Raw genomic sequence first — 21442 nt, 5'->3', positions numbered from 1 at the left:
TTCGAACTTAGCTTAAGTTACTTTGGCAAAGTTACATGAAAAACAAACGCGTTCCTCTGAAAGTTACCACTGCGCAAAAGTACCGAGTTAAAACGACGATAAAACCTGAGACACGTAACAGAAAAAGACAATACGACACGTTCTCGGAACGTGTCGTGTTGTCTTTTCCTTCTTGTTTTGTTTTGTTTTCTTTTTGTTCTTGTCGTTTTGTTGTCGAGTTCTCTTAGCCGGGTAACTTCTCGATCTATACTAGTAAGATCAATCAAGTAAAAACCTGACGCAGGGACAGGTTTGGAGAGCCATTAGCGAAGAAGACGACAGCTCATTGAACGTCGAACTTTTAACCTTTTTGACGTTCGACGTAACCTGGTTTTCTTTGCGTTACTTTTGTCGTTACAAATTATACTTTTTTTTTTAAATTCCGTGTTAGCGCCGCAAAGCATCTGGCTGTGAGCGGCGTACAGACGTGGACAGATGGAGTGAGGACAGCAGGAAGGAGAGGAGGACAGGGGGGTTAGTTACTTAGTAGTTAGTTAGTTAGTCCTGGGCCGACTTCAAGTAGAATACGAACCCGCGTCACCTCCCAGCCTCGGCGTGGAAAGCGGCCACTATGCCACGGGAGCTGGTATATATTCTTAATGCCGTCCATGACTTGTTCCAACACGTTGCTGCACCTATCTGTGTTGATTAAAATCCTTGCGTGGTGTCGAATTAGGATAATAACAATATCGAATGTACAACGGTGTTCGCCTATTCCTTGCATGTATGGGTTGGAGAGTACCTTTTTTTATGAGGAAATGCAACGCCTCGCGTTGATTGTCGGTGCGCGTGGGGGCTCACAAGTGGCCGTCGCAGGGTCGGTATGTGGAGCACGGTGGTCTCCAAAAATATATTGCCTCCCTACTACTATGCTGGACATGTAGAGAGAGAAGCGCACAGAAAAACACTGGGAGAGAGGGTGTTATAGACGTTATGTGCCTTCTGTAGGGGGAACTAACTACTGGCATCCACCTGGAGCTTCAACTGCAAAGCCCAGGAATAGTGTCAGACAGTGCGATCTGATGTGAGATTCGACCGACCCCACCACCTACTACAGTTTTGCGTAACTTTGGAACTACCACGGATGAGTTCAGGCCCCCGATCCGGTCTACATGACTGGAGGTATATTTCCACCAAACGACACACCAAACCGTGACCCCTCCCGTGAAACTACGAGAATCCCATCGATAGAGTAAAATTTCACCCCACGACGGGCGAAAGCGAAATGACTGCAGGATGGTCGTCCAAACTTCGCATCCACGGTGGAATGCCACGTGTCTTCCATGGGAGCAAAGCGCGTCTCATGAATTGGATTGACAACGCGTTTGGGTATTGTATAAAATAATTAGGTAATTATTGGAGGTATGGCGTCGATGAACATAAGAGGCGCCGAGGCAGACTGTCCTTTACCGTACGAAACATATTTTGAACAGGCGTATAATTCGGTATAGTTGCTCTAGTACCTGAGGACCCCGGTATTTTTACCACTTAACATGAACACGGGAACCTGACGCACAATATTTTCTTCGCAAAGCGCGCGTTTCCTGCAAAAATTAGGTTCCAAAAGTGGTGCAGCGGCACTGAACTCTCCCATCTCGCTCTGCCGTGTAGTGACGTTACATCATAGACCACCTTTTTTGGCTTCTGGGAACCGTCTACAACGGCGTTGCAGGTAGACACGCTCTGTCTCCGACCTGTAATGAGTGGCGCCAAGTATAACCGCAAAGAGAAATAAAGAAGGAAAAAAAAGTCGGTGCAAGGCTCACTATTAGGCAGATCAGATGACGTCATAGGCAGGCAGCCGAGGGCCTTTCATTTTTTACTTTTCTTTTTTATCAGCGAGAGTGAAAGCTCCCATACGCGCCAAGACTTTACGCTATTCTATTTGCGAACGTGCATATATCCCACGGCTTGTAATCCAAATTTCTGCTCCTCCTGAATTTTTTTTTTCATTCCCTCCAAGCTTATTTAATGCGAGTAAAATTATAGACGGTGCGTTGTGTCCGAACTTCGTATCACAAACTTATCGTACTTATCAAACGTATCACGTTTTAACTTCGTATCACAAAAAAAAAACGCCCCATTTCAAGGTTCGCTGCTGGCATTACCTTGGCCATGATACAACATAAGGCGCTTCCCTTTGTGCCGATAAAATAATCACGCGGTTCTTATCGGTACAAGTGCGTGGCGACAGACTTCACTCAGTGATACAGAAAGGTGCACGCAGTGTGTGCCAGATTTCATTTTCTCGCCGTCGGAAACTCATCGAAGGCTTCGTTTTCGATTGTAAGATGTCTTCCAAAAGCTACCTCCTGGGACACTTTGATGCCCTTGACTTGCGTCTCTTACAATTTGTGGATCTCCCGTCGACGATATCGTGTGACTTGTGCGCCGTCATTCCTGAGAAGATCTTCAGGCTCGAATGTTACCATTCCCTTTGTGAGGTATGTTACCAGAGCGTTCTTCGAAGCAACCGCGGGTGTCCGCTCGACAAGCAAGAGTTTCTCCAAAGCGAAGTGATTATTTTACCAATTAGGACGACGCGCCTGCAGAAACTAGAGGCTCACTGTTTCAACTTCAACCATGGATGTAGTTTCGTTGGGTCGCTGGAACGATTGAAATCTCACTTCTTGAAGGACTGTGAGTTTCACGCGTTAGCTTGTAAGAAGTGTTGTGCCACAGTGTTCCGTAAAGACGTCGTGAACCATTACATGGAAGGACAGTGCGGGGAAGAAAATAGACCGAGGGAAGATGTTGATATTGACAGCAGTGTCGTTGAGATTGGCAAAGAGATCAACGCCTCACTAGTAAATCTGGCCGAAAAGCTATGCGCTATTGAACACCAGCTAAACACACATACTGTGGGGATCGACACCACGAAAGAGTTCGTTGTGAATTGTGCGCAGGTACTCCGCACAATTCAAGAGGAACATAGGCTCTCCACAGAGGGTGTATCAAACATGGCCAGTAGCCTGCACAGTGTTACGGAAGCGTTATCTTCGGCTGAAGGGCAACATAACAACCAAGTTGTAAATGCCGCCGAAATCAGGAACACCGTCACTTTCAACCGGGAGAGGCTAACTACTCTTGTGGAAATGCAAAAAGAAGTGGCTCAGAACGTAGTGAGATCGATTGAAGGGTGGAAACAATGCTCCGAAAAACTTGAAGCGATGTCGAAAGGCACACAAAATGATTCGTCGTCGCCCGACGACAAAGTGAGTAGCGCGAGAAATACGCCCAGAGTTCCACAGGCTCCCATAGGATACGGAGGCAGCGTTGCTTTTTTCCATCTTCAAGACGTCGACAAGCTTGAGAAGGAGGCAAAGGAGGTACCGTTCGTCAGCACTTATTCTGACGTTTTCGTCTTGCGTGGCTATTCTGTAACTTTAGATGTTGGGTTCAAACAATATGATAGCGTCATACACATAGGTGTCTTCCTGCATATTTGTCGTGGCCCCAAAGACTCCCTCTTGAAATGGCCCTTCTTCTTGCCTTATACTCTTATATTGGTTCATCCAACTGATCAGACAAAGAATATCGACAAGTATATCGATGTCCCAAAGTGGTTTCAGGAAAACTCCGAGTGTTTCAATAGGCCAGTCGCAAGTCGCAATCGCGGCTTCGGCTGGCCTCAGTTTTGCAAACTGGAAGATGCACGAAATGGTAGCTTCGTTCACGAGAACGCAATCACTGTTGCCGTTACCCTTATGGAAGGATGTTGATAATCCGTAGGTTTAACTATATATCGTTGGTCACATATATCAGGCCGTGCGAAGAACGGCGCCCTAGCCTGTGGCACGAAGAGGATATTATCATCCTACATGTCGCAGGTACATCAGCCATGATCAGCTAGGTCTACGTCAACTCATTATCTTTTTATTTCTATCCTGCACGATCAATTACTCTTTCGTCCAGTGCAGTTTGTACTTGCCAGTAATAAAAATCTGGTTGTTATGCACATGCAAGAGCTACGAAAAGGGAATTTACAAAGGGAATGATAGCAAGTCAGTGTGGCTCACACAAATCGAAGAACTATAACAATGGGCCTTGCAAAAACGTCCTTTTTGGAGGTACCTAAGCTACGTACAGCCCTCGCTTGAATGCGGACCGCTGCCTGTAGAGGCGTTTCTTTTTTGTGTGTTGGTCGTTTTTGTTAGGGGGAGGGGGGATCTGCAGGGCACGGATGTTTGGGCATATGCCTATAACCGCCTAAAAATGAGTATATACGCGACATTTTCCAGGTTAAGTAACAAGGTGGTTTCGGCGTGGTGGTAAGAGTCAACTGGTTACGATTGCCAAGGTACAGGGACAGAAAGGACTAGACACGGACAGGCACTTCTGCTTCCAATAAAATATAAAGTACAAAAACACACTTTATTCATGTTTTGACACACGCCCTCTGAGAGCGCTTTGAATCTTATCAAGCTCTCTGTCAGTGATACAAACTGATATTCCGTGCTGATATAATTTCCTGAACCCTTAATGTGGCTTCCACAAGCTCTCTTTTTATCACATCTAATGACACATCCGGGATTTCACATGCCTCAAAGAGGGATTTACAACCACCTATAGAAACACGTTGTTTTAACGTCTCCAGTTAACATTGCCAACTTTGTCCTCAGCCTGCCTTTTTCTCAATCGCATTGCGTAATTGCCTTTATTCAAACCTCCCACGCCTTTTGCGCGCTTAAGATGTGTATTTCGACAGAGAAACTGAGTACGAGGGTGTATGAGGGTACTATGTTCCACTCTTTTCGTTTTTTTTTTACTTTTTTTTCTTTCTTTCTCTCTCTCTCTCTCTCTCTCTCTCTCTTTATTTTTTTCTTTTTGCAACACGCTTTACGCTGCTCGTGCGGTGATTCACCGGTGCGGTAACAACAACAAGTTTATTTTTGGCTTTGGAGAGTGGGGAGGTTCATCGCCACAGGCGATACTCTGCCCCATTGCTGGTGGGAATGTGGGGAATAAAATCACGAGCCCCTTCACAATAACGATTGAAGTCCAATGGTGTCCAGAAATGTCAGAAGAGCTTTGAGCGCAGAGCGTTGCTGGGCTGGATTAGGCCAGGGACCAAGCAATTTCGATAGGGAGAAGGGGCGAGAGTCCAACTGACGAAGAGACTCGGAGAGTGTGGTACACTACCCCACGGAGCAGCACACTACCCCGTAACACGCCAAACATTAGATGTGAGATATGAGAATGAAGTTAAAGTTATGTACAGGCACAACAAGTCAGTCCACCATTGGCTATGCTACGCCGCTCAAAAGGAAGATGAAGAAAAAAAAAACCATGAAAGAAGCAGCAATGGTCATTGAGATACACAGTATGACTCTGCAGCGCCTGGAGCAAACCGGCAGAAAACAGGAACTCCAAGAAAATCAGAAGACATCGACAGTGTTGCACGTGGCTCTGACATGGGCAGAGAAAAAGACAACCGGTTGGTTTGGTGGCAGGAGCCCAACTGATTTTATTATACGCGGGTTATGCCCGCACGTGAAACTGGATGACGATGGCGGCAGCGCTGGGGCTGCGACAAGCTGCTTAGACTAAAAAAAGAAAAACTTCTTTTCGTTGACCGCTCTCCTTGGCGCCATCCCGCACCCCAAGCAGTGGGCTGTCACTGCCGCTTCCTCAGTTTTCTCTGAGTCTCAAGACTCGTGAACTGCATGTGATGTTGTTCTAGTGTCTCTTTTTTTCTTTATTTATTTCCTTTTCTTTCTTCCTTCTTTTTCTTTTTTTCCTTTTCACCTTTTTTTTTTTGGGAACAACAAGCCGGCTCTTTGCCTGGCTAACGCTTCCTTTCGCTTTTTTTCTTAATAAACCTATACCCCCTTCTAGACGTACCAACAGTATTTTCTCCAATATGTTGCCGACTGATGATAACCAGGTGTGACTTGTGTGGTGTAATCATTTTGTTATTCAGTTTGTGCTACATTATATTGAAATTGTATCGGACCTCCACAAATTTACTTGGTCCTATTAAATATCCTGAACAAGGAAACAAGTCGGAAATTGGAGACATCTGACTTAGCACCTCGATTATGAACCGGTATGGTCTTTTCTAGTTTTAATTCTTGTGGGAAAATACCGTCTGAAAAGAGCTCGTTGAAAAGTACCAAAAGGGGTTCTGCCAACAAATTCGCAAAACGCTTCAGGAATACTGCGATGTACCATCAGAGCCACAGGATTTCAGTGGTTACATTGATTGATTATATATATATGATTGGGTGTTTACGTCGCGAGACAACAGTTACATTGATTGAGTGGTGGCAAGGACTTCATCGGGTGAAGTGGGAAGAAGAAAGAAGGAGTCCCTATTCAGCGTGCGAAAGGGTGGTGGAGATGCAGCGTCGATACTTATGTGGAAACGATTTACAACGTTACAAAAGTGCTCATTGAACAGCTCCCTACAATGTCAGGTGGACCAATAACCTGTATGTCATGATGAAAAAGAAGGCGCGAACCAGGCGCGTCGGAAGCACTGTTTCTTGATATAGCACTATTAACTGTACGCCAGAGTTGCTTAGAGTCGCCAGCGGAACAAGCAGTAGCATGCTGAAAAGAGTCCCGTTTCGCTAGCTTGATCGTGCATAATGTAAAAACCCCGAGACTAGGGAACACGAAGGGACAGACACAACACGAAGTCTCAAACACAGCTGAAAAATTTACTTCACAAACAAGAAATATATACAAACAGAAGGGAAGGGAACACCAGTTGAGAACAAAATAGGAGGTCATTTCATAGCTTGATCGTGTTTTCAAGGAGATCATTGTACCTCGTACAACGACTGCGGAGAACAGTCTTCTGTAGCGACAGCCTCACCTTGCGATACAGGTTGTTCTTATACTTTATGCTTTTGAGAATCCCTTTCGTGATCCAAGGCTGCTTAATCACTGAGCGACGATCATATGGGTGCTTATTTTGGACGCATTATCGATTGCGCCTTGGAGTGTAGACATAAAGTAACTGAACCTCTCTTCCACATCAGCAAAATTGTTAAAGTTCGATGTAACCTGCGCTATAAGGATTCCTGCTAAATAAAAATCAACGAAAGAAAGTTGTGGCTGGAAACCAGAGGAAGCAGAGCCAGAGCTCGCGCCTACATATATTATTTCGTGGTCAGAAATATCACTCGCCGCGACGCCATGGTGCAAACGGTCGTCATGAAGGTTGGTGAGTATATGGTAAAGTAGAGAACCCGGACCCGACAGACCGAAGCGTGTAGCAATTGAAATCAACTGTTTAAACCCGGGGGAGCTTAAGCTTTCCGTGTATGTAATGGTTTGGGAACTTTCGTTCAGAAGATCGACGTTGAAATCGCCAAGAATGATTGTGTTAAATTTAGATGACGATAGCGCATGCAGAAGGTCATTAAGTTCCGACGAGAAGAAATTGAGGTCCCTGCTAGGAGACCTATAAATAACCCTATGACAAGAGGCGTCCTGGGAAGTAGCTAACCGAAAGCGGGTAGTTGGGTATCTCGATGAACAATGTATCTACCAGGGGCTTGTTGATATATAGATCATCTCTATGTGAGCAGGGGGTGGCACATTTAGTATACAGGCAACCCCGCCATAAGAATCGGTTCTATGACTGAATTCAACTGTGTAGCCGTTTAAGTAAAGGAGCGGCACATGGCTTTGATTGGTCCAAGTTTCAGAAAGCGCAACAAACGATACTGTAAAGTACAGGCATTGTATCACATTCTTGAGATAATCAATGTGTTTAGGAAAACTATGAACAGTCAAATATTATATCAACGGTCATATTGCAGGCGTATCAAAACATACAATGGTAGCCAGAGTCTCCGTGGAGACTCTGACTGATATTGTGAAAAAAGAAAAAGAAAAGCAGACAGGGAAAGGATATTTTTAACAAAACAGATGGGTATTAGGTTGTCTTCTAAGAACAAGGAACAGCTACGCCCTACAGATACATGAGATCATGAGTGCACCTTATTTGGATGGCTTTCGTATCGTCAGAACGTCGAAAAAGAACAAGCCCGATACGAAACCAAAAGGAATGTGTAGCCTTTATCTTTTTCTGACATACGTGCTTGGCACAACAACTTCTTGTTGTATAGGAGGTAAGATTCTCATAGAGAAAGACCGGTTTATCAGGGGTAGAACATCCGACGGATCTTATCCTACTTTGGTTCCCCAGCCACTTATTACGGGGCTGCCTATCCTTAAATCTGATAATAATAGGGGGCGCAGGATCACCCCTCTTCGCGGGCAACCTGTGTATGGCATCAAAATCACCCTTCAGTAGAGGGAGAACCTCAAGCATGGTAGCAACCTCATTCACAATTTTCAAAATTTCCTCCCCAACGAGAAAAGGCATACCCCATATTTCAATGTTACTGCTGCGATTGTGCTGTTTCATGTCGTTGATTTTAATTTTTAAATTCTCTAACTCACTTTGAAATTTTCCAACGCGGAGATACGGGTACACGCCTCCCCTGGTCGGGGGGTCCCCTAGTCCCGTAGATTTAATCTATATAATGTTGTGAGCAGTGAAAACCTTTCGGGATGGTTCGTACAGAATGATACATTATCAGTGACCACGAGCATACTCACCCAGAAACAAAACGAACGGCTCCTGATACTCGGATCAAAGCGCAGAGACCGATTAGTTGCTATGCTTCAGACATGCGATGTTATCAGCGATTGTAAACGCGGACATAGACAGACAGGTCAACGATGTTCTCTCTATTTATGCGAATTTACAAGTCCTGATAACACCATGTGTATCACTTTTTTTTATCTTTCTTTCTTTTTCACGCACGCAGGCACAAACTCTTGTTTGCTTTTATCCAAAGGCAAACATTGCAGGACTATGTTACTGACCAACTTAACGAGGGTTTGCAAAGAAATCCCGTCGATAATAACTCATTTCCCTGAGTGAACAATTACGAGAAAAGCCCTCCGAATGAAGAATTGAAGCAACGCTTGCATTCGGTGAACAGAAAATTAAGCGGAAAGAAAACAAGAGCAACAGGAAAGCGCTCGTTGTGTGAGTCTCCTTCTTATCGTCTTGTTTCCTTCTGAGCACCTTCACTTGGCATCGAGTGCAGGTGACCGCATGAAATGCACACTCCTTGAAAAAGTGCTGCTTCACTTGTTCGATAGTTCCAAAGAAATCACATCCGTCTTTGAAGTTGCAACACTGCGCCTTTTGTTTCCCTATTTGCACCGGTGTCAGCCTTAACTTGCCTGTACCACTTTCTCGGAAGTCTTCACCGTCTAAAGGGCATTGTTGTTTAGCCTGAAGAACATTCTGGTAACACAGTTCACACAGCACGTGAGAACATTCTAGAACATACGTCACTTTCGGAACAACGTGGCACAAAGAGCACACCATCAATGGGCTGAGATCGACGAAGTTCATGAAACGCCAATCCATTGCTTCGGAGAAGCCCACGAGTCGTCTTTCTGATGTCGTCATCTTCAAGCAGGGAAACGATAAAGCATTGGGGACGATGTCGAAAAGCCGCAGCTCTCAGCACAACCCTTTCGGGGATGCGTAGCGCGCATTAACCGGTAAAAGAATGCCGAACGCAGTTGTGATCAACTTCATGAAACTGGCCCCAACTGGGAGAACGCCCACAGAGGGCTTAAAGCGTCCTCATTGTATCAGGCATCTAAAGTTGACATCGAGATACCACTGTACCACAGCACAGCTTTCTACAAAAGGAAAACGATGATTCAGATAAAATATCTTATCATATGTAAGGCATCAAATTGCGTGGGATTTGAAACCGATGCAGCCATGCACGACAGGTGGGCGTTACAGTATTGTCCCAGTTGCATATGACATCACTCTTGTCCACTTCGCTGTGGAAACCGATAAGAATGCTTTAATTTGCCGATAATGCTTTAATTTAGTAATGCCTTAATTTACGATAATTTACGAATGCGTTTACCGATAAGAAAATGATAAGCATAAACCAAAAATGCTTTATACACGCGACGGCATGTGTAATGGCGAATGACCATATGCAGAGAAGCTTCGAGTGAATTGAGTATGCATGTTACACTGGTTGCGCTTCTTTTCTACATTGAACCCACGCCGGCGCACTCTACTGCGCTGCACAAACAGAACCACCGGAAGTTGACACGGCCGCTACGCTAACTGCAAGAACAGACGTGGGAAATATGCATAAACGCGAGTACAGGAGATACTCCATGTTGTCTTGAACTGTGTTGAAGTGTGCGTCGTATTTGTGTCTCAGAATCTCCTTGTTATTCCACAGTGCCTGTGGAAACAGCAAGCTGGTGCTAGGTAAAATTTTAGAAGAAAATCTTCCCGGGAACACCGCCGGGAAGGAATTATTGTAAGGGGACGTAATGATTAACATTTCACTTGCTGGGTAGTGTTACTGACGGTGTGTGACCAGCCCCTGCTCTAGAGAAGGTGGTGTAGGTGGTGTCCCTGTACATGAGTCCTGACCGACGGTGATGGAATGTCCCAGCGGGCAGCTGATCGTGGCCTCACGCTAAGACAGCGCCGGTAGAACTGAGGAGAGGGTGCTCCAGGCGCGTGTCCGTCCTCGTCGTTGTCCACGGACCGCCACATCACTCCCCTCACCCCTCAGACACGGAGCGCCGATAAAGCAGAAGAAACCCACGACTTCACTGGAGGAGGACAGCGAGGGCGACTATGGATGACGTGCACGGTTGAACAGGTGCATACCAAGGCACACGTTGGCGAACGATCATAGCTGGTGACTCAGTTCTCGGCGACGTAAAACACCCAGTTATTATTATCATAGCTGGTGAGCATCGGGAACGACGACCCGTTAGCCCGAGAAGAGCGGGGAAGTGAGTGGAGGCGCTGTCGGAGTAGTGGTCCTGGGGTGCCGCGACCGGCACGGGAGTCCAAGCTCTGAGAGTCCCAGGTTAGGTGACAGTGAGGTTTAGGCTGTACGAGCCGTAGTAAGATTCCGAGACGACGGCTGAAACGGGCCGCGGCGTTGGCTGCCACGGCAGGTGAGCGCGAGGCTCGAGTGTCGCGGCCGGCAGTGAAAGAGTGCCGGGGTGCGGTAAACATCGGGCAGGAGTGAGGATGGATGTAGCTGTGAAGCGCATGTACGCCGGAGGAGTGTACTTCGCAATATGGCGTCAATAGCACAGCGGTGGTCTTGCGGAGTAAAGGAAGCCGTTGAAAAAAACGTCATCAGGTCGAGTACAGGCCGGTTCGAAGGAGTCGAGCCTCAGTGCGTTTGGATCGGTGAGGTTGCGGAGACGCAGGGAGCATCAGGCTCGATCGGATGCTGTGTCAGAGCTATTGTAGCGGAGGTAGAGGGGCTTCCAGGCGGCGCGGCAGCGTGCAATCGGTGCTGGACTTGCGAGAAGGTTGCCAAATTTGGGATGGGCCGAATTATGCCGAACATGGTGTTCGTTGTTCGGGTCACCAAATGTAGAGGAGTTCGTGTTCTTCTGGATGAACCCTGACCGGTGGTGATGGAATGTCCCAGCGGGCAGACGATCGTGGCCTCATGCTAAAATGGCGCCGGTAGAGCTGAGGAGAGCTTGCTCCAGAGGCGTGTCCATCCTCTTGTTGCCCATGGTCCGCCACACTGTCATCAACCTCCATGTTTACATACAGCTCAATGTTCCACAACAACACGCTTGCGAAAATGGCACGTTCTTTAGTCATAAATCATAACGATCATTCTCAGATGTCATTATAGGAACATCTGAACACCCACACCGTGCGCAATATCCGCCTCCAGAAAAAGATTTGGTAGGGGGTGAGGGTTTGCACTCTACTGCACAGATACTGTGTGCATACTGCGCACATGCTGTTCACTAGGCAAAAATACCTGAGCAGTGCTGTGTAGTCCTTTTATCCAAAGTTCATAATCTTACTGCAAAGTCACAGTATGTAGAACAGCAATGTGCAGGTATCCTGCGATAGACACAACACAAAGAACACAAAGAAGACTGTTGAGAGCATCTAAATTTTAATGAGACGAGCCTTTCGTGCACAAGGCTGCTCTTGTTAATGTCTAACGTGAAAATTACAAAATCCCAGAATATATAAAACATGTTGTAAGGTAGAGAGCGAGGGATGGTACAGACATAAAAATAGATATACAAACATATATAATAAAATAAAAAGGGGGTACAACTCCATCAGTTTCAAGCCGGCAAAGGATGAGTTGACAAGACACTGTAGCACTGTTCCCTGAATGTGTCGCCCGTGAATGCCTTTTGTGCCAAATACTTATCTAGCAGCCGTGGTCATTCAAGTATTATGCTACACAACTCATCCCTTGTCTGCTTGAAACTGATGGCGTCGTACCCTCTTTTATATTATTATACTGTGCTTGTATTTTTATTTGTATATTTTTATTTTTATTTGGTTTATATATGTATCAACCGTCGCTCTACTTGCTCGCTACCTTACAACATGTCTTATATATTCTGGAATTTTGTAACTTGATGTTAGACCTGAAGAAGTACAGCCTTCTGTGCGAAAGTCTTCTTTCTGTTGTGCAGAATCTTTATAAAGTAAACATGACTATCCATTTCTTGTCATTAAATCCTTTTTCTTTTTCTTTTCTTTTTTTCTGCAGTGGTGAGCAACCGTAAGGTTACATGCAAGAAAGGGAGTCTCTCTGGGATGACAAACGCTCATCACCTCATGAGGACAGAGTGGTTGATGAATGGCTCATATGTTCTCAAGCACATGGAAACTTCAACAAATAATTCATGAAAAAGCCAGTTGGTGCTAGCACCAGGAATTGAACGTGGACCGTCCTGCTACCAGTCAGGGATGTTACATTTCAGGCACTCATTGACTTTTGGTGAATTACTTGTTGACTTTGTCCCAAGGTGGAACTCGCCACAGCTCATTTGCCTATCTGTTAATGTTGCGGCGTGCGTTGTGTTTTTCTCTTTGTGTGTTCCAGGCTCAGAACGGTTACTTTGGATCAGGTCAGGTACGTTTCATTTAGACATGGCAAACAGAACACAACTTAGCAGTGGCCTTCATGCATTACTGCTGTGGCCATAAGCGTGAATGGAAAGCTGCACATTATGTTCACTCTACCTTTATCGAGTGCTATGTAATCTTGTTCAAGTTCTGTCAAACGAGTGTGTAATGCTATCATATAGCTCAGTACTTCCTTTGGAATGAATGGCCGGGCATGAATGCAGGAAGGATACTGTCATGTTATGGCAAGTGTTTATGTATTGTACATTTAACTACTAATTTTATTACTTAGCTTTCGTCGGAATTTGGAACATGTTGATTTTAGTAGCCAGAGCAGCTGTTACACAGTGAGAACATAGCTCGTGTGTGTTTGTATTTTCCACCGCTGCCCTTGGTTTTCCTCCCTGACGTTACACATGTCAGGGATAGGTTTCAGAATCGGTAGTTCAAGCCAAGTGAGAATTGCTTTTCAGGGGATCATCACGCTGGCAGATGAAACATATGGTTTAAATTATCTGCAGGACAGGAATTGCGTAGTTTCACACAAATACTACTACTACTACAACGTAAGAGTAGTTTCAAATCTAGCTTTCTTGTGTTCCTGACATTATCGCACGAGATGTAGTATCCACTATGATCCTTTATATGGGGGGTATGTACAGTGCAATCAACAGATGCTATTTACAAATCTGTGTTTCCTACTGTGTTCAATTGGGGTAGTTTGTATCTGAGAGCCATAGTGAAACAAAGGTAGCCAAGGACAGACTTTTGATGCCCTCGAGAAACTTGGCAACGCATTGCAGGGACCCTGGATATAAATTTCCAGAACACAGAGATCAAGGCTGCATTTAAACAAGTGGTGGTTAGAGAAATCCAAGACAGTTGCATGTGCAAGCACTCCGCTGTTGGATTTGCTTCTGTCTGAGATACGTGATCTCAAGGGGGACGCACGGGCACACTCAGAATTATACTAGAGCTGCCTGTGAAATAGAATGAGGAGAGGGGAAGATATATAACCCCTTTTTCTTGTCTATTATTCTGTTGGTTAAATTGTCATTTGTTTAACAGCATATACGTGTACAGTCAACCATCGATTTATGAACCTTCCATTTATGAATTCCCTCGTTTTATGAACACGAGCACGGGGAACCAAACTTTTTCCATCCATTTTTCCCTCGTTTTATGAGCCTCGATATTCGAATAATGAACGGAATTTTTGAGAACCAACTAGGAGTTCCCCAGCGTTTTTGCCCTCAATTTATGAACGGATCGTTCCGAGGTCAACAGAAACCTTCAAAGAGATTATTCCGTGGTCTGGCGTGAATGACACCTGAACGGACAAAACGTTTTCCAGGTATTGCACCCTCGGTTCTTAACCCCTCGAAATCCGAACAACAAACATGTTTTCCGAGGTCGCACCAGATGCGACCAAGTGTTTCTGACCTCAGTAGATGAATGAAGTGGTCGGTGTCACCCAGAGATTAATAAACGGAGGTTAAAAATCCCGGAGGAAATCCAAGACCAGTCCAGTGCGAGTGTGGTGACATTTCTTCTTTCCAAGATTGACAGAGCGGAAGGCATGGTCCAAAGCAAAATTAAACAATTTAGTATTGCATAATAAGCAGAGTGTGAATGCGCTAACGTCTGTTCTATGTTTGATTGATACAGCAGAAGGCATGGTCAAAAGCAAAATTACACAATATATGGCATTATAAACAAAATATCAACTCGGAAATACTGTTCCATTTGCTCGATAGTACTCAGTTAACGGAATTTTCGATTTATGAATCCCTCGATTTATGAACGATTTTTCGGGGAACCGAGGGTGTTCATAAATCGAGGGTTGACTGTATATTCCAGAGTCTGCTAATAAATATATCAGTTGAGAGCTAGCAGTCGCATTGTAGCTGTCTCATCCTGTCCTTGACTGTTTCTGTGTCACTATGGCCATGTTTGCTAATATTGCAACAAAAAGAAAAAAAACAGCATAGAAAAACACAAAAACAACAACCTGGAAAGCTGCCCGTTCTAGTGCTCACATGAAGGCAATGCAATGAAGTAACATGTTCCATTCATGAACTGTACATAGTAGTACACATCACAATGGAAACCGATTATTCAGATTTTTCTTTAGCTACTTTGTCTTTTGGAGCTTTGATTGTCCAGCCTATTATTGGAGCTTTATGTGATTCCCCTCCTGAGATACTTTAAAGGGACAGTCGCATCGACCACAGATCGATTCTGAAACCTCAGTGAAATGAGATTCCCCGTCCTTCACTGACCATGACTCCGAAAGTGCCATCCCGACCGACGGAATACTTTTTGCATAATTCGTGTGTAAGCGGCGCTACAGCAGACGACGGATGCGGGCGTCAAGCGGAACTCCCTGCTGAGAATCTTTAGCAACGTCACAAGGAATCTGACCAATAAGAACGCGGCGAGCCAGAGGAGTACCCGCGCTTGCAGAATATACTACACACGTTCATTCCCCTGCTTGCAGCTTGCATGAGCAAGGTCAGGGGGACGAAGGCGAAGGCACATACGGAGATGGCGGACTCGGAACGCGGAAGTGGCGAATCGTGCTGTTCAAATGTCTTTAGTAATAGCTCCCGTGACGAATATACATGTTTGATGACGGCCCATATTCGACGGATCCGCTTCCTCTGCAAGTCGCTGGTGATGCACGTGCCGCAGCTGCGTTAGCGCAACAGAACGAGCCTCAGGACCACTGCTTTAGGTACGTTCATGGTCGGAGTGCTCAATACTTGATCCCGTGACATTCACTACGACGCAGGAAACAATCCAAGTGTCTGTGCTCCCCAGGAACCCGATGAGTAGTTATATGCTGCAGTGCTGGTAAAGTGGCAGAGTTGTGCAATGACGGCGAAGTACAGTGTAAGCACGCATCACACTTTGTTCCCAGCTCTCTGTCTTCGGCCAGAACTTCTGGTGGTGTATCCACGGCAGTATTGCAGCGATGATCACAGTCTTCGCCTACTGTACCCACGATAGATAGGCACGTTGAGCCATCCTTATTTTCGTAGTTGTCGCCGTTGTTTGCACACACGACGAATGCCCAATGAAAGTTACGAAGGCTCTATCCAACTGTGCAACTCAAGGGCCTGGTTAGAATTAGAATGATTATCAGGAAATTACTGTGCTACGTGTGTAGGAAAGTGTCATTTCTTTTTACAGCTACGTCAGGTTCACTGCTTATTGGGTGTTTACAAGCCGAGTTTGGAGATTCCTTGGACCGAGCAACAGATGACAGATACCTGGGTGTGTCGTCCGCATGATTCGCCAACGTTTTTCCATCCCGGTCCTATCAGGGCTATCATCTTTAGTGTGCCTCATTTCCTGTTCACACCTACACCATAACAGACTTGCGTAGTTTCCAATTGAGAAGTGAGAAACAGAGCCTGTGTTACCACAGTAATCCCGAGAAGTGCAAAGAAATATGCAGGAGCAATAAACTACCTGGCCATAAGTGACAGTTATACTCTTAATGGTAGTGTAATGCTTCTTATCGTTGGCATTACATGTGAGTGATATAACACGTCAAATAATTTCAGGTAATGTTTCATAACTCACTAATGGTACAGTTACACCTCGTTATCATAGTAAATGATACATCTGTCTGGGAATGTCCACAATTTGTCATTCCCACGGAAGATTGTTCTGCCTTGATACAGCAAAAACAAATTTTGATACCTGTCATTGATCCAATTTTTTTAGCACCACTGTTTTGAAAACAGCTTTCAAGACTGTAACTTCAGAGATCCTTGGCAGAGCATTACCCTTTGTCTATGTATTATAATTATTATAATGACAGGCAATAAGTTACGCAAATGTGAATAAATCTGTGTTGACTGAGTGTTGACCATTCAAGAGCCATTGCACAAGTCCACATCCAACTCTTCATGCACAGATATTTATTATTTGCTATGCACAGACAGTTATCAGCGTGCACCACACTGGCAACGTCCCTCGGGATCTGAAGCGGGGACTCACAAAAAAAGAAAAAACACACACAAAAAAAAGTTTTGTAAGTACTTCAATTGCAATGAAAATCTAGAATTGTGTGTTCCTTACATTTCTGGACGGTTTCATGCACTTTGGCTAATTAACATGGGGTAGACGAGTTCCACCTTCACCTACCTTTTCCAAACGCACAGTCAGTAGTTCACCGAGAACCTCAAGCTTGGGGGGTGTTGCAAAAAAAATTGGGGCTGCGGTTACATTATAACAGTGGTACACAGGAAAAAAACTCTGGGTGTTGTGGGGGACCTAGATCGATCTCTGGGCACAACCAAGTGTAAAATTCTGGAAGGGTTAGTACATCCTGAAATGACCCTCATGCCTCAGACCCCACTACTCGAATAATGCACCTCCCTTTTACAGTAAGAGGCCTCTTACTGTATACGGCATATCTTATCAAAGCTCACAGGACAGCAAATTTGGCCAATGCTTATGTGACAGTGCCTCGTAGAACATGCAGCTTTTCTGTTGAATTGACACTACATCTCTGGTAGCCACTTTAATGTCTGGGGGTAGGTGCATCATTTTACATTTAACCAGCAGTAATGTATAGCATTGCAAAAAAGGAAACAAGGGTTTAATCTCAACGCTGCATCAGCATCATTCATCATCTCACAATAAAGTTGTTGTTGTCAGCCTCTGCACAATCATTTGGGTGGACTTGAAAAGGACCTTTTTTTTTCTTTTTTTTTCGTTTCCTTCTTTCAAGTTATTTTGTCTTGGCATGTAGCTGTGAGATGTCAGTAGAAGCCATGAAGTCATTCTCTTTACTTCTTGATCATGGATGAAGAAAGCACTGTTCTGGAAGATCCTAATTTGTCAGAGGCGTCGTAAAGGCCTTAGTGTGAAAACAGGTCTCTCAGCAAAATTGTCGTGCACACACCTACATTGTTTGATGCCGTTTCATGGATGGATGGGACTTGGATCAGCAGCACCTGGTCCTTCCATAACACAGAACGTCAAAAGTGCACCTCAAGTTGGCTACGACAACCGCAAAAACCGCGCCCTACAACACACAAACAGTTCACAAACAGCGAGATAAAAGGAAGCTGGGAAGTGGTTTATGGCGCTTATGCTAGGGGGGGGGGGGGGGGTATATGTCACACTTATGTTACGGACAGAGGTACTGCTTGTATATAGTGCCTGTTTCTAACACCAGCACACAAACAGCGTCAGTTCTTCCTTTTAGTGATCGGGGTTCAGAGTTTGCGAATTGTTCTGTGTCCAAAAATTGTAAACACATTATTTAAGTAATATACCTACCACTTGTGCTTGACCCTGTCAGGCTGCCTGCAGCTGTAATACACATGAAAACCAATCATGTCTGCCACATTCCATAAACCGTGTATTCACACGAGCGACATTTCCCCAGAAGCGGGAGGATACGAAAAGCGTCATAGCTTTCTGGTGTCACGTGAGCGCAAGCGCTCAATGTGGTGTCTTCACGTACACTGCTAACCAAGGGGAATATCCTGCTTCACAGCCACAAGATATTCCGTAGCAGACGACAGGAAAAGACGCTGACGGTGTCGTCTGCTAGGTGTCGTCTGCTAAACGCGCAGTACGCCACTCCCGATATTCCGCACCGTGTGAATGCTCAACATAACACGGAACGGAACTTCGGCAATGTGAGCAGTGTTTTCGCTTTCTCTTCCACTCGCATATTCCTTGAGGATGTCGCTCGTGTGAATACACGGAAAAGGAGACGAAAGTCACAGGTTCAGTAACAGGGAAGGTTTCATGATAACGCGTCCGACAACGAGAAAAGCAAATCACGTTCATATGAATGACATCATGTTCTTTTACTTGTTTATTGTATTTTATTTATCTAATTATTAATCATAGGTCAGGGGATACGTTATGTTGTACCGATTTCTTCTTTTGCTGCTAAGTTACTCACGCGCAAGAGTGACAGATCCGATTGGGAAACTACATAGACATTGTGACTTACTGTCGAAGTTGCTGGCTCCCTTTGTTCGTGGAACACTTCCTTTTTTGTGTCAATCCAAGTTGCACTTCCATGATGTTCTCATCCAGGTACACATTATCGGTGAAATGCGAGGAGCATCACGGACAGCATGAACACTCCTTGCTTCATCTGGATACCCGCTAGTGATGTAGCTGCTTCCAACTTTCGCTTCGTCTGGGGTCTGGCTGTAGCTGTACCCTAGGCGTGCGAAATCAAACATCGAGGTTTTCGAAGGAAGTTTTCCTGGAGTCAGGAACGCTGCGTCTGTTTCCAAACGACATCTCACGCGAAGGGTGCAAGCGTGGAGATTCTCCCGATTCACAAAGAGTATCCGTGTCACTAGAAAGTGTCACATGTGAATACGGGCGACGTGCAGGAAAAAAACAAAGCCGCCCCACACTTGGCGGCAGACGACAGCGTCCTTCACCGCGGATTAGCCAGATTCCACTAATTCCACCTTGCGTCACGCGATGTTGTTGGCGCTGGCGCTTTCGAGGATGAAAACGAAACCGGATCTTTTAAAATTCGATTCCTCATCACCCGGGCGGTTTTGGAAGAAGAAAATTTGGCAAATAGCTCGGTGGCAGTGCACCGAACACATTGGTATTGGATTCGTAACCATGGTTCCGGATGCGACAGTCCCTTTAAGATTGCTGATGCTGTGCAGTGTGTTAATTTTGAAACTGTACTGTGCTGAGGTACAAAAGGAGAATTGTCATATCTGCATTTGAACACATAGGAAAAATTTGTAAGTACTTTCCTTGTTGACATTTATATTTCCACCAGGTCCCAACATTGTTTATTGATGGAAAATGTAAATAAGGATATTTATTTGCTTGCCAAACAATACACAAATGTCGTCTTTTCTAGTGTGATATTCCCTGTTCACCAGACATAAATGTGGAAAACTTAAAGCGGCACAATGATGGTAGAGTCTAGCATTGTTTTTTGCCACTTCACATATATTCACTGTTATTCGTGTGCACGTATAGGACTAGGATACATACTACTATGCTACTAGGATACATACCAGCATGCGCATAAAAAATAATTTCGTATGCAGCCACACATATGGTTCAGAAGATAGATGATAGATGTCCAAGCATCTACGTATAACTGTGCTTCATGTGCAATGGGTAGGCTAACGCATAACTTCCAAGAAGACAAGTTACATGGGCCCTTTAAGACTGCCCTTTGCGAATGGTTTGGCAACGTGTCTCTAACTGTAAAGGTAAGAGGCAGTCGAGAATGCTGCAGACAGGGTTGCAACTTACATAATGTTTATCATGTCCTACATGATAAATTTTAAATACAAAGTGATTTGTGCAATAATTCCTGAGTACGGAATTAATTCCGAGGCTGGCCAGTGATGTCACCCAGGACGACAAGTCACATAAATTGCCTCTAACACTTTTACACCCCATGGGCTGAGTTGTGAGTTGAAACAGCACTCTACAGAGGGATCAGGTGCACTCACTGATTTGATTTCTAGGATCTATGCTATGCCCTAACTCTTCAGACCCCACATTTCTAAAAACATCATTTCGAAGTGGCAATATGTGCTCTGGTATTTCTTTTGCGTCTGCATAGTGTGCAACCACATGGCTTCTGGAGCTTTCGTATGCATGTTTTTGTGCTACGGTGCTCATTACAAACAATATCCAGTTAGACATGAAATGCAGTAGTTTGTAGCGTGCCACACGACGCAGCATGACATGGGAGTGTGTGATTCAAAGAAAGCTTCTGGAAAATGCACAGAATCCCACAAAAAGTTTAAAATGTGATTTGTATTTCGTTTTACGTCGCTCGTCGTTCCATAACATCGTCGACGGTGTTGCACATTGGTAAATCGTAAGTAAAACTTGTCCCATAGCAGTATGCGGTTTCTCAAATACACAGCACGATTTTTTCCTCCAAAAATGAAACACTGTCGGCATTTTCTTGCTAAAACGGCCGTCGAAACGTCAATCAATTTCCTAAGATAATTGACCCTACAATGGGCATGAGCTGTAAAAGGTCTAACGCAGACGCCACTTGATACACATTGTACGTGCTCACAAAACACAAACGACGAATTCCAGTCACAACATCGCACAGAGCGTGGTTCACGAATGAGTTCGCAGCTGCTGCACTGTTTACTTATCGCGGTACCAGCGGAACCCGGCTGTACGCCATCTTCAAGAACAGATACGCGAAGCCACGAACAGCCGTAGCTGGGATCCACTGACAAGTGACAACACAGGGGTGGCATCCAATGTATTGCTCCGTAGAAGAAAGCGTGCTGGGCGAACGCAATGCATCCTGGACAGGTCCTGGTCGCACGTCACAGCAAACGTCAAGGCACACGTGACCTTAAAGATGGCGGCGCCCGTGATCGGCGGCCAAACCGTTTGTAAACAATGCGGTTGTTGTTTCTGCGCGACGTTTTGGACGTCTTTCGATCACGGTAATTA

General features: G+C 45.0%; 1 protein-coding gene across 3 annotated transcripts; it reads left to right on the top strand.

Annotated features, from left to right (window-relative positions):
* Window positions 1–2233: 2233 nt before the first annotated feature.
* LOC135391665 (uncharacterized) lies at window positions 2234–16855 on the top strand. 3 transcript variants are annotated; one of them, XR_010422070.1, is made up of 3 exons: window positions 2234–3368; window positions 12624–15719; window positions 15777–16855. XR_010422070.1 is itself a non-coding variant. In XM_064622005.1 (2 exons), exons 1-2 carry the CDS (start codon window positions 2331–2333, stop codon window positions 12627–12629), a joined length of 1044 nt encoding a protein of 347 aa, XP_064478075.1. In that variant the 5' UTR covers window positions 2234–2330; the 3' UTR covers window positions 12630–16855. The 3 variants fall into 3 exon arrangements, 1 of the variants encoding a protein (XP_064478075.1); XM_064622005.1 differs by having other exon boundaries at window positions 12624–16855; XR_010422071.1 differs by lacking the exon at window positions 2234–3368 and adding an exon at window positions 10480–10727 and having other exon boundaries at window positions 12624–16855.
* Window positions 16856–21442: the final 4587 nt, after the last annotated feature.

Source organism: Ornithodoros turicata, chromosome 4, assembly GCF_037126465.1.
Source record: "Ornithodoros turicata isolate Travis chromosome 4, ASM3712646v1, whole genome shotgun sequence".
NCBI classification, from domain to species: domain Eukaryota; kingdom Metazoa; phylum Arthropoda; class Arachnida; order Ixodida; family Argasidae; genus Ornithodoros; species Ornithodoros turicata.
The sequence above is the reverse complement of the archived record's forward strand: the minus strand, read 5'-3'. Positions and strand labels throughout refer to the sequence as shown.